Genomic DNA, 13,768 nt, shown 5'->3' on the forward strand with positions numbered 1-13,768 from the left:
CTGGCGCAGCCTGGCTGCGGGGAGAGACCCGAAGAGCCCCCGCAGCCCCCACGGGCCACGCCCTTCGCAGCACCCATTGGCCAGGAGCCCGCACACCCCAGAAGGCCACGCCCCTCCCTGGGCCTGGGGTTTAGAGTTTGGCACNGCCCCGTGTGGAGGCTCCGCCCAGCGGCCGGGGTTGGGGTCGAGGAGGCGGCTGTGTCCGGCCGCGCGGGTTGGGACCGCGGGGTCCGGGAGGAGGGGATGAGGCAGGTAGGGTGGCCCGGGAGAGGAGTCGGGGGGCCCGACGCGGCGCGCGCGAGGTGCCGCGCGGGGTGGCTGGGGAGCAATGGCCCGGAGTAACCCCCCGCGGCTATTTTTAGCTCCCACGTTGGGAGATGCCAAATGTCAGGTCCCGGGTGTCCCGGCCTGTCCCGGGCGGGGGAGGGCAGGGAGATGGAGCCTTAAAGGGTCGGAGACGCGCTTCCCACGCAGGCACGGCCCGCGTGGGGGTGGGGGTGGGACAGGAAGTTCCGCTCCTAGCGGGCCGCGTGTGTGGGCCCGGTGGTCGTCCTGGGCACCCCTGCCCCTCTCCGGCCCTTCCCCTACACCCGTTTCGGCTCCTGGAGGCGGCCCGAGGGACAGCTGGTCACACCAGTCACGCCACCAGCCTGAGGTCCCTGAGCCGCCCCCGGTGTGCCGGCCGCGTGGACGGCTTGGACCCGCTCTCCGGAGGCCGCCCCGGGTCTGAGCCCCCAGCCAGGAGGGCGCGACCTGGAGTTGGCGCAGCCTTCGGAACGCACCGCGCCGCCCTCGGGTCCCCGAAGCGCGGGGCTGCGGCGCCACCTGCGGGGCGAGCGGGGATGCGCAGAGGACCCGGGCCCAGTCGTCTCTGGCCCCCGGGCCTGGCCTGGCCGCCTCCGAAAGGCTTCGCCCCGGCCTCGATCTGGAGATCCGGATCCCAGAACTCGGCTACCGCCTGCGCCCGGCGGCTCGCAGATCAGGATGCCCAAACCGCTCTTCCTCCTGAGTCTTCACCCCAGTGGATGGTCCCCGTTAGCCACCCCGTCACTCCTGGGAGAATCCCCGGGTCATGCTTGATTCCTCCTCCCTTGCCCTTTACCCCGCCCCCCGCACCCCCTCCATCTTTATCCAGTTAGTTTCAGCTTCGGTGCTTTACCTCCTAAACTCACATTCATCAGATTTTCTCCGCTTGTAGTGCTCTCGCCTTGGTCCACACCACCGCACCTGCTCCTTACTTTTCCCGACTTGAGGACGGAGTTCAAGGCAAAGAGTTCAACCTCATCACTCCTGCCCCCAAACCCTCTGGTTCTTTGCTGCCCCCATGACAAACTCAAGCCCCTTTTCAGAGTGAACGAAACTTCCTGGCTTTCTCATCTTCCCTCTGCCTCACCTTCTATCCTTTCTCCTCATGTTCAGCCAGTACCTAACTCCTTGGTTGTATGTGTAGTTTTTGTTTTTTTTTTTTTAAAGTTTATTTATTTTGAGAGAGCGAGCACAAGTGGGGGAGGGACAGAGAAAGAGGCAGAGAGAGAATCCCAAGCAGAGTCTACATTGTCAGCCCAAACCCAGTGTGGGGCTCGAACTCCGTGAGATCTTGACCTGAGCCGAAGTTGGATGCTTAACCCACTGAGCCACCCAGGCGCCCCAACACCTAACTCCTTGTACCCAGGGCACACTGTGCGATTTCAATCCCGGGTGCCTTTGCGGTACCAATTTCTCAGCCTGGAAAACCAGAGGACTCCTGTTCACCCTTCAAAAAATGCCCACCTCCTCTCTGAAACTTTTCTTGACCTTCTTCTGGGAGGGGGAAAGAAAAGAAAGAAAGAAAGCCATGTGTCCCTATCGAAGTAGATTGTCATTTCGTCCCGTCTGTGCGTCAGCCTGGAGCATAGAAGGCCGCCTTGTCTCCCTCTGTGTCCCCAGCACCCAGCCTTAGGGGCGGGCACTCGGTAAGTGCTGAATGAATGACATGAGGGTCTGGCCCTTGTGACCAAGCGCAGAGGCTGGGGAGCGTCACAAAAGAGGGAACGTCTGGGGGACTGGCTCCCCCTATCCGGCCACCGGAGTGGAGATGAAGAACTAAGGTCTGAACGTTGAGAAGTTCCCATCTTTTCTGAGCCGAAAGGAGCCAAGGCCACTGATGGAAGCAGGTGACGGCGCAGGGATGCGGGGACAGCGGGAACCCAAGCCAGGCGCCTCGAGGAGAGCAGGGAGTAAGGGAGGCTCAGCTTGGGCACAGATGACAAGTCCGTGTAGCAGGCGAGGTCCGGGCGGGCACACGCCTGCTCCGTGCACATGCTGGGTTTCCGTGCTTCTCAGCGACCCTTCTAGACGGGAGCGAAATCAGGAGAGCTGGGAGGGAGAACGAAGATGGCCTGGAAGGTGGGCAACAGGTTGCTGATACAAGATGGGAAGGAGAGGAGAGGTGCGGGACACCNGCACGCGTGCATGCGTGTGTGTGTGTGTGTGTCATGCTTCTTGACGGAACCAGCTGTAGCCCTTCCTAATCTCTGCCCTCTGCCATGGGGAGTTCATCCCTGCTGGCTTTTGTTTTCCAAGCGCCTGTGACCCCCACCCTCTGGTTCAGCCCTGATGGGTGAGAGATGGAGGTGGGAGGGGGGCAGGAGAAAGCCAGGATTCCCCCCGACACCCCACCCCCACCTCCTTCCCTCCCACCACCACCTTCTGCTCCTACTTCACAGGACCATTTGGCTTCCAGTTTCTGGAAGGCAACCTTGATTCCGGAGCTCCAGCAATGCCATCTCCCCCGGATGCTCCTTCACTGCATCTTGTCCATAGATCAGGGTCTGAGGTGCAGAGGATTGAATGAATGACACAGCTCTTGGTGCGTGGTCATTGTTGATATGTGGNCTGACCCTCACCCGCTCATGCTCTGTTTCTATTTCAATAATAAAAAATAATAAAATGAATAAAAAATAAATAAAAAAGACAAAAATAATACTCTAAAAATAAATATCTTTTTTTTAAATTTGTTTTAATGTTTTATTTATTTCTAGGTGAGAGAGAGAGACAGACAGCGTGAACAGGGGAGGGTCAGAGAGAGAGGGAGTCACAGACTGAAACAGGCTCCAGGCTCCGAGCTGGCTGTCAGCACAGAGCCCGACGCGGGGCTCGAACCCACGAACCGCGAGATCATGACCTAAGCGAAAGTTGGACGCTTAACTGACTGAGCCACCCAGGTGCCCCATCTTTATTTTTGAGAGAGAGAGTGTGTGTGGGCATTTGAGCAGGGGAGGGGCAGAGAGAGGGGGACAGAGGATCTGAAGCAGGCAGCAGAGATCCTGACGTGGGGCTCGAACTCACAAACTGTGAGATCATGCCCTGAGCCCAAGCTGGATGCTTAACCCGCTGAGCCGCCCAGGCGCCCCATATGTCTTGTTTTTATTTTAAAAACGATTCTCGGGGCGCCTGGGTGGCTCAGTTGGTTGGGCGGCTGACTTCGGCTCAGGTCATGATTTCACAATCCGTGGGTTCAAGCCCCATGTCGGGCTCTGTGCTGACAGCTCAGAGCCTGGAGCCTGGTTCAGTCTGCGTCTCCCTCTCTCTCTCTGACCCTCCCCCACTCATACTCTATCTCTCTCTGTCTCAAAAATAAAANTAGGTGGCTTCTTTTTATTTCATCTTTAAATGTTTAGGGGCGCCTGCGTGGCTCAGTCGATAAGCGGCCGACTGCGGCTCAGGTCACGATCTCACGGCTCGTGAGTTCGAGCCCCGCATTGGGCTCTGTGCTGACAGCTCAGAGCCTGGAGCCTGGTTCAGTCTGCGTCTCCCTCTCTCTCTCTGACCCTCCCCCACTCATACTCTATCTCTCTCTGTCTCAAAAATAAAATAAATGTTTTAAAAAAATAAGATGGTAAATTAAAAAAAATAAAAAATAANATTTTTGAGAGAGAGAGTGTGTGTGGGCATTTGAGCAGGGGAGGGGCAGAGAGAGGGGGACAGAGGATCTGAAGCAGGCAGCAGAGATCCTGACGTGGGGCTCGAACTCACAAACTGTGAGATCATGCCCTGAGCCCAAGCTGGATGCTTAACCCGCTGAGCCGCCCAGGCGCCCCATATGTCTTGTTTTTATTTTAAAAACGATTCTCGGGGCGCCTGGGTGGCTCAGTTGGTTGGGCGGCTGACTTCGGCTCAGGTCATGATTTCACAATCCGTGGGTTCAAGCCCCATGTCGGGCTCTGTGCTGACAGCTCAGAGCCTGGAGCCTGGTTCAGTCTGCGTCTCCCTCTCTCTCTCTGACCCTCCCCCACTCATACTCTATCTCTCTCTGTCTCAAAAATAAAATAAATGTTTTAAAAAAATAAGATGGTAAATTAAAAAAAATAAAAAATAAAAATGATTCTCTTTTGGAGCACCTGGCTGGCTCAGTTGGTACAGCATGAGGCTCTCGATCTCGAGTTGTGAGTTCTAGCCCCACATTGGGCATAGAGCTTACTTTTTAAAAAAAAGGGGGGGGGAACCTTTTTTTATATCCACAACCCATTTCCCTTTGTCCTCCCTCAAAAGGCAACCATTCCAGTACATTTGATGCTCACTTGTGTTTCTGCTCTTGCAAAACATCAGTTGTTTTGTGTGCAGACATTTCTAATTTATGTAAATAGCATCTTGTATATTTCATTTTGCTTCTACTTACTGGCCATAAGCACTATGTCTTTGGTTTTGGTTTTTGGTTTGGTTTTGTTTTGTTTTTTTTTTTAATGTTTTATTTATTTATTTCTGAGTGTGAGAGAGACAGCGTGAGCAGAGGAGGGGCAGAGAGAGAGGGAGACACAGAATCCAAAACAGGCTCCAGGCTCTGAGCTGTCAGCACAGAGCCCGACGCAGGGGCTCGAACCCACGAACTGTGAGATCATAACCTGAGGTGAAGCCCGACGCTCAATCGGCTGAACCACCCAGACGCCCATATGGTTCTTTTTTAAGCTTATTTATTTTGAGAGAGAGTGTGTGTGTGCGCACGCGCGTGCACGTGCGTGTGCATGAGTGGGGGAGGGGGAGAAAGAGAGAGAATCCAAGCAGGCTCCCTGCGGTCGGCACAGAGCCTCACTCGGGACTCGGTGGTGACCTGAGCCAAGAGGAAGAGTCACATGCTTTACTGACCCAGCCACCCCGGTGCCTCTGCCTCATTCAAGCTCCGTGATTATCGAGTCTGTTGTGTGGGTCTCCGCAGTGTCACTCACACCACATTTTACTTGCTCGGGGTCCCGCTGAGGAGCACCCAGGTCCCCTGCGGTTCCCAAACACAGCAAAAAAAAAAAAAAGTGGCAACGCACATTTCATACAAGGTTTGTCATGGCTTTCGGGAGGTACATCTGTGATCCGTATGTCTATTATTATTCATATCTGTCTACACAAGTGGAATTTCTGAGTCATAGGACACACTCATACCTACTTTGACTAAGTACTACCAGCTTGCTCTGAAGAATGACTGTCCAGTCTCCGTGGCCATCAGCAGCTCCAGAGACTTCTGTTAGCACCACAGCCCTCAGCAAGGGCCAGATGCAGTGCAGTTAGGAGCCTGGGCCCTGGGGGGCACCGGGGGGGGGGGGCTCAGTCCATTAAGCATCCGACTTCAGCTCAGGTCATGATCTCACAGTTCCTGAGTTCAAGCCCTGTGTTGGGCTCTGTGCTGATGGCTCAGAGCCTGAACCTGCTTCAGATTCCGGGTCTCCTCTCTCTGCCCCTCCCCTCCTTGCGCTCTGTGTCTTTCTCAAAAGCAAACATTAAAAAAGAAAAGCATCTGGACTCGGGGCTCACACTGCCTGAGCTTGAGTGCCCTTCCCAACTTAGTAACTTTGTGCCCTTGGGAAAGTTACCTAAGCTCTTTGTGTCTTATTTACCTCATCTGTAAAACGAGAAGGGAGATAATAATAGTATCTACATCTTAGGGTTTTAATGAAGGGGAATAAGGTAACACTCATATAGTGCTTAGAGTAGATTGACCTGAGTAAGGTTGAAGCGGCTTTATTGAGGTGTAATTCACAAACAATAAACTGCATGTATTTCAAGTGTACAATTTGGTCAGTTTTGACCCATGTCTACACCCGTGAAACCATCCCCATCATCAAGATAAAGGACATACCAGTCATCCCTCAGGGTCTCCTTTACCTTTGGTAATCCCTCCCTACAGCCCCTTCATCCACCCCTGTAGGCAACCAATGCTGTCTGTCATTATAGAGCACTTTGCATTTTCTGGAATTTTATGCAAACGGAAACATACAGAATTTTTTTGGGGGGGGTCTACCTTCTTTCACCACATAACTATTTTGAGATTCATCTATGCTGTTGTGTGTCTCAAGAATTCATTCCTTTTTGGGGCTCCTGAGGGGCTCAGTCTGTTAAGTGTCCGACTCTTGATTTTGGCTCAGACCATGATCTCATGGTTCGGGAGTTCGAGCCCCACACCAGGGTCCGTGCTGACAGTTCAGAGCCTGTTTGGGATTCTCTGTCCCTCTCTCTCTCTCTGCTCCCCCTCAAAATAAGTAAATAAAAATAAATCCTTAATTTCGGTGTAGTCAAAGGACAGATTTTCCCCTTATGGTTTGTGATTTTGAAAATTTGCATACAGGGGCACCTGAGTGGCTCAGTCGGTTAAGCATCTAACTCCGGCTCAGGTCAGGCTCTCACAGTCCGTGGGTTCAAGCCCCGCATGGGGCTCTGTGCTGACAGCTGGGAGCCTGGAGCCTGATTCAGATTCTGTGTCTCCCTCTCTCTCTGACCCTCTCCTGTTCACTCTCTGTCTCTCTCTCAAGAGAGATATAAATATAAAAAAATAAAGACATAAAAAAATTGTTTTCAACGGCATTGGAAATTTGCATATATTGTTTTCCATCTCTGCACCACAGAAATAATCTTTTGCTTTTTATTTCAATTTTTTTTTTCCAAGAGAGAGACAGCATGAGCAGTGGAGGGTCAGGCTCCAGGCTCTGAGCTGGCTGTCAGCACAGAGCCCGACGTGGGGCCCGAACCCACGAACTGTGAGATCATGACCTGAGCCGAAGTTGGACGCTTAACCCACTGAGCCACCCAGGTGCCCCTAATGTTTATTTTTGAGAAAAAGAGAGAGAGAGAGAGAGAGACAGAGTGTGAGCAGGGGTGTGGGAGGGGCAGCGAGAGAGGGAGACATAGAATGCGAAGCTGTCAGCACAGAGCCTGACACGGGGCTAGAACCCATGAACTGTGAGATCATGACCTGAGCCGAAGTTGGTGCCGACTTTGGTTCAATGATGATCTTGAACTTTGTGAGTTAGAGCCCGGCGCTTTGCACTGACAGTGCGGAGCCTGCTTGGGATCAGCGCTGTCTTCCTCTCTCTCTGCCCCTCCTCCGTCCCCACGCACGCTCTCTCTAAATAAGTATTTTTAATTGGATTTTATTGGTAATATATGAAGATTCTGCAGGCAACTGATGTCTTTATAATGTTAAATCATCCCATTTAAGATCATGGACTGTTTATCTCTATTCTTCCAAGTCATCTATGTCCTTTATTTGAATTAAACTCTTTTTTCCCCACTGAGGTGCTAAGTCTTAGGTGCTTTATAATTTTGATGCAAATTGAATGTTACTTTATATTATATTTTGTAACTGGTTATTACTGGGGTAGTAAAATACTAGCAATTTTTTTTTTCCCTGGTAAGTGACTCTTGTATACAGCAACCTTGCTGAAGGCCTTGCTGGTACTAATAGTGTCTCTTGATTCCATTTCCTTTTCTTTCTTTCTTTCTTTCTTTCTTTCTTTCTTTCTTTCTTTCTTTCTTTCTTTCTTTCTTTTTCTTTCTTTCTTTCTGAGAGTTATAAGGAGCAAGGGGGGAGGGGCAGAGAGAGAGACAAAATCCCAGGCAGGCTCCCCATGCTGTCAGTGCAGAGCCTGATGCGGGGCTCGAACCCACAAACCATGAGGTCATGACCTGAGCCAAAGTCGGACGTTTAACCGACTGAGCCACCCGGGCGCCCCTCTATTCACTTTTCTGAGTACACAGTTATAACATCAGCAAATCAGTTTTATTTTGTCCCTTTCAATCATTGCGCTACCTAGTTCTTGTATTTCTTTGTAGCAGTGATGGAGACGTCCAGAACTTGATCCAAACAAAAGCAGTAATGGTGACTTTCTTTATCCTTTTCCCAAAAATAAAAGAGTTGAGCCTAAAACTTCTTCATGAGGTATAAGAATTTCCTTTCTAATCTTTGTTTGCTAGAAGTTCTTATCATAAGTAGGTGTTGAACCTTATCAAATGCTTTTTAAAAGTTATCAGTGGAGGTGACCATATAATTTTATTTCTTTGGTCAATTAACGTGGTGGATTAACATGGATGGATTTTTCTAATAGCGAAGGACTTCGGTTCCTGGGAGAACGTGTCCTTGCTTGTGATGTCTTACTCTTTATTATTTTTTAAGTTGTATTTATTTTTTTAGATGTTGATCTATTTTTGAGAGAGAAAGAGCATGAGTCGGGGAGGGGGAGAGAGAGAGAGGGAGACATGGAATCCAAAGCAGGCTCAGGCTCTGAGCTGTGAGCACAGAGTCAGAGGTGGGGCTCGAACTCACAAACTGTGAGATCATGACCTGAGCAGAAGTCGGAAGGTTAACCGACTGAGCCGCCCAGGTGCCCCTGAAGTTTTATATATGTAAGTAATCTCCACACCCAAAGTGGGGCTTGAACTCACGACCCCGGACATCAAGAGTGATAAATTCCACTGCCTGGACCGCCAGGCGCCACGCCATCAGGGCCTCTTAGTAGAGGCTCATTTTTGGTCTTATTTCTCATGCTTCAGGGGCAGGAGCTGGAGTACTGCCCCCCACCAGTACTTCTAGACCATTCCTCTTCCTTCGTCCTTCAAAATGCTCCGCTCCTTGGGGTGCCGGGGTGGCTCAGTCGGTTAAGTGTCCAGCTTCGGCTCAGGTCATGATCTCACAGTTCGTGGGTTCGAGCCCCGCGTGGGGCTCTGTGCTGACAGCTCGGAGCCTGGAGCTGCTTCGGATTCTGCGTCTCTCTCTCTCCGTCCCTCCCCTGCTCATGCTGTCTCTCTCTCTGAAATAAATAAAACATTAAAAAACATTTGGAAAAAAAATGCTCCACTCCTTTAAGATCGCATCTGCAGGGGTATCACCCTCTTGGGGGTCTGGTTGTTGCCAGCGGCTTCCAGCCTGGTCGTTCCCCCACATTCTCTGATGGCTTCACCACCGGCTCCTCAGCTCCTCGTCTTCCCCCCCTTCTCTTCCCGACATCACTGTTGTCGACTTCAAAACCAGTGAGGCTCCAGCCAGCCATAGCCTCCCGAGGCCCCTCCTCAGGTCCCTTGCCCTGGGCTTTGGTGTCTCCCCAAACAGTCTCCCCCAGTGCCATGCCTTCGAGCCTCCCCCCTCCCCCCCACGGGCCCCTCCCAGCCGCCAGCTCATTTTCTCAGGAATGGCGCTCCCTTCTCTTCGCGGAGACCTCCACGCCGCGCAGCCTGCTTTCCACTTCCCCCAACCCTTTGAGTGTTTACTTTCCTTACAACCCAACTTACGTCCGTGCTCGAACACAGAAAACGCTCTCGTGCAGATACTTCAAACTCCTTCCACTTTCTTTTTAGCCAAATCCCAACCGCGGTCAAGTCCAACCATCCGTCTCCTTGCTCCTTGTACCCAACTTGGCGGCTACCAGAGCAAAGCAGCCGTGACGTTGCCTGGCCACACTTTAAGTCGGTGGCTCTTAGCCGGGAGCCGTTTTGCCCCTCCCGTCGGTCACCTGGACATTTGGCAATGTCTGGAGCCATTTTGGATGGTCACCCTGGGGCTCGGTGGAAGGTTCTCTTGGCATGTAATCAATAGAAGTCAAAGACGCTGTTAAATATCCTGTAATGAACAGGACACTCACCTCCAACAAGGAGTTATCTGGCCCCAAATGTCAGTGGTGCTGAGGCTGAGCGATCCTGCTTTGAATTAATACCACAGGAGGAGCACCTGCGTGACTCGGTTGGTTAAGTGTCTGACTTTGGCTCAGGTCATGATCTCACGGTTCATGGGTTCGAGCCCCGCATCGGGCTCTGTGCTGATGGCTCAGAGCCTGGAGCCTGCCTCGGGCTCCGTGTCTTCCTTTCTCTCTGCCTCTCCCCTGCTCATGCTCTGTCTCTCTCAAACATAAATAAACACAACAAAATAATTAAAAAATAAGTGAGTACCATGAAATCGCAAATGGGCCATCAACACAGGCTGTCAGCACTTGCCATTGCCCTCACCGACGTGGTTTTCTGTTAGCTGGTTCCCTGCAAGTCACTTCCTCGAAAGGTCTTCCTCCAGTGGACCCAACCTCGTCACACTGCCCGATTTTATTGCCTTTAAAACATGCGCCACCTTGTTTACGTCTTTATTGTCTGCTTCCTCCCTCTAGAATCCAAGTGACGGGAAGGCAGCGTCCTCATCTGTGTCTGGCGTCACGCGCAGGGCCCGCTGCCTTACATGGGCACTCGGGAAATATTTGTTGAACAAGTGGATGAAAATATTGTTAATTTGTAGGGTTTTTTTTTTTCATTCATTCATCAAATATTTATTGGCGATAAACCCGGAGGCATCGCCAGTGGAAGACTGACATTGAATAAATAGGCACGCAGAGTAAACAGTTTCTGTGATAAGAAGTCGTAGTTAAAGCCCAAGTAGCGGTGAGTGAGCGCATTCACGGAGGGGTATGACTCAGGCTGGGGTGCGGTGCGGGGGTCAGGCCAGGCCTCCCAGGGGAAGCGACACTCCAGCTGATGGCTGAGAGATGTGACGGTTAGCGGGTGGAGGAAGAAGGGCAGAGGGACATGGCAAAGAGCATCCGGGCCTGGAGGACAGAGTTTGTGAAGGAAAGTAGTCAAAGAAGTATAGGTCAGGAGCAGCAGGAAGGCTCGTGTGGCCGAGGCTCTGTCGGTGAGCCACCACACTGCCCCAGTGGGGCAGCAGGAGCAGATGAGAGACCGTGGAGCAGGGGAGGGTCAGAGAGAGAGGCAGATACAGAATATGAAGCAGCTCCAGGCTCCGAGCTGTCAGCACAGAGCCCGACGCGGGGCTCGAACCCACGAACTGTGAGAGATCATGACCTGAGCCGAAGTCGGACGCTTAACCGATGGAGCCACCCAAGCGCCCCGAGACCGTGGAAGATTTTAAGGGCTTTATTTTATTTTAATTATTTTAAGTTTATTTATTTTGAAAGAGAGAGCGTGTGCACGGGAGCGAGTGGGGGGCGGGGGCAGAGAGAGAGAGAATCCCAAGCAGGCTCTGCACTGTCAGCTCAGAGCCCGACGCAGGCTCGAACTCACAAACGGGCAGATCAGGACCTGAGCTGGAATCGAGAGTTGGACGTTCAGCGGACTGAGCCACCCAGGCGTGCGCTGTTTTAAAGATCTTACACAGAAAGTAACAAGACCTAAGTTTGAAACAGACAAAAAAGTTCACTTCCGGAGGACAGATTTCAGGAGGACAGGCAGGGAGGTAGGGAGGCGGGTTTGGAGGCAGCAGGGGTGTGTGCAGGCAAGAGGTGGAGGTCGTGGGCCGGCTCAGGTGGTGCCAGTGAACTTGCGACACGCTGGATATACTTCAGTAATGAGAAACATTACATTTTGGACCTGGAAAGCACCTTAGGGAAAAAAAAACCCAAAAACGCAGGGCACGTGGGTGGCTCAGTTGGTTGGGCTTCTGACTCGATTTTGGCTCAAGTCATGATCTCACTGCTTGTGGGTTCGAGCCCCACATCGGGCTCAGAGGCTGACAGTACGGAGCCTGCTTGGGATTCCCTCTCTCCCTCTGTCTCTGCCCCTTCCCTGCTCAAACTCTCTCTCTCTCTCAAAATAAATTATAAAAAATAAGATAGCTTTAGAAAAAACCTCAGCATCAATGAAAAAGTACTTACAAATGAATTGCGAAGAGTTCATTAAATTCTGCATTTTATAGAAAAGCAGGTAATTAGCTCAGTACAGGGGCCCTTTAATATTTTTACTGCATCAAAGGACAGCCTTACAGAGAAATGTTTGAGAGGAGGAAGAAAAATGGGAAGTGTGAGCGAGTGGAGGGAAAAAATAGGAGAGAGACACGGAGAGGGGCCTGGGAAGGTGTGGGTCTGGGAGCAGAGGAGAGGTGGGTAGGGAGGGCCCCCCCCCCAAACTGGGCGGCAGGGAGGTGGCGCTTGGGGCCTCGGCCGAGCAGAGGCTCCAAGTTAGACTCCAGGGCGGACAGCCCCGCAGGACCAGGGAAGACGCACAGAGTCGGGTCCAGGCTGGGAAGGAAGGAAAGGGAAGTGTGTGTGAGGCCGGCGCGGGCTGGGGGGAAGTGGAAGACGGGTTTGGAAAATCTCCAAGGGAACTAACTGAACGACAGGTGTGGCCAAGAATGTCACCTAGGCCTGACCCGGCTCCCCACCCTCTGCTGATTTCTGGCCTCAGCGTTTTCTTCCTTTAGCTGGGAAGGACCCTTGCCGTGGGCGGGGGGTTGGGGGGGCATAGTGACCCCCTGGAGGTGGGGCACTAAGGGCCGGCGCAGGTCATGGATAGGGAATCGGAAAGGACAGCCAAGAAGATGGGGGCGTTGAGGGGGCCTGGAAGCCAGGTGTCAGCCGGAGGGCAGGATAGGACGCTGCGGCCAGGCCAGGGGGCACGGCCGCGGGGCGCTGCTGGGGGGTGGCCCTGCGAACGCAGAATCCAAGGTGGCCGCGGAACAGGGGAGTTCTGAGGGATGGGAGAAGGTGGGGACGCTCAGGAGAGCCGACTGGAGGAGCAGAGGAGCAGAGGGTGGGGGCGAAAATAGGGCAGGACAAAGAGAGCCTAGAAGAGAAACTAAGAGTCTCAGNGGCAGCCCCCGCCTCCTCCTGACCCGCAATCCAAGCCGGGCAGGAGAAGGGGCGTGACCCTGGCGCTCAGGTTTCTTCCTCTTCACCTGGGCAAGGAGGGGTGGGGGCCAGGACTTCCGGCTCAGGTGAGTGTCCCTTCGGTGACGTCAGGTCACCCTCGGCCGCCCTCCGGTCCCGCCTCCCCCCCGCGCTCCCGGCGCCCGCGGGGGCGCGCCCCTGCCGCCGTACATATACTCAGGTGCGCCGCACCTGTCCGCCCGCACCTGCCCGCTCGCCGCCGAGCCTCCTCGCCCTGCAGCCTCAGGCCGACAGCCCAGGGCACCTCGGGGACTTCCAGAACCCAGGACCGGGCGCACACAGCCCCTCCGCCTTCTGTCTGGGTAGGGGCGCGGGGGAGGCCGGAGGCGGACGGCCCGGCCTTGCAGGATCGCTCTCCCCACCACCAGTCCGCCGCGTCGCCCGACCCTTCGGCTGAGACCCTCGCCCCGCCTGAAGGACCGATTTGTGGGCTTTTGTTGTTGTTTCCGAGTGACAAAAAGATCTGGTCGCTCGACCCCAAACTTCTCTTTGGGTGACTCGTCTCTTTCTGTGGGGCTGCCCCCCCGAGGCGGGTCTGCTTTCGCGCAGGGTCGCCCGCCCGGCGTCCCCAGGCTTTTCCGAGGGCGAAGATGGCCAATTCGGGCCTGCAGCTGCTGGGCTTCGCCTTGGCCCTGCTGGGCTGGGTGGGCCTGGTGGCGTCCACCGCCATCCCGCAGTGGCAGATGAGCTCGTACGCGGGCGACAACATCATCACGGCCCAGGCCATGTACAAGGGGCTGTGGATGGACTGCGTCACGCAGAGCACCGGCATGATGAGCTGCAAGATGTACGACTCGGTGCTCGCCCTGCCGGGTAAGGCCGCGGGGCCGACGGGGCGGGCGCGCCCGGGGCCGAGGGGGCGGGGCCTCGAC

At 53.7% G+C, this 13,768-nt stretch overlaps 1 protein-coding gene across 1 annotated transcript in view; it reads left to right on the top strand.

Annotated features, from left to right (window-relative positions):
* Positions 1-12,962: 12,962 nt before the first annotated feature.
* Positions 12,963-13,768, top strand: part of CLDN7 (claudin 7) — a 1,828-nt gene continuing 1,022 nt past the window's right edge. The window contains exon 1 of the mRNA XM_077746654.1: positions 12,963-13,709. Coding sequence (XP_077602780.1) covers positions 13,487-13,709 — 223 coding nt within the window. The 5' untranslated portion in view covers positions 12,963-13,486. The remainder of the gene's footprint in view (positions 13,710-13,768) is intronic.

The sequence above is a fragment of the Crocuta crocuta genome, unplaced genomic scaffold (genome assembly GCF_008692635.1).
Source record: "Crocuta crocuta isolate KB4526 unplaced genomic scaffold, BGI_CrCroc_1.0 scaffold139, whole genome shotgun sequence".
In the NCBI taxonomy this organism is placed as follows: Eukaryota; Metazoa; Chordata; class Mammalia; order Carnivora; family Hyaenidae; genus Crocuta; species Crocuta crocuta.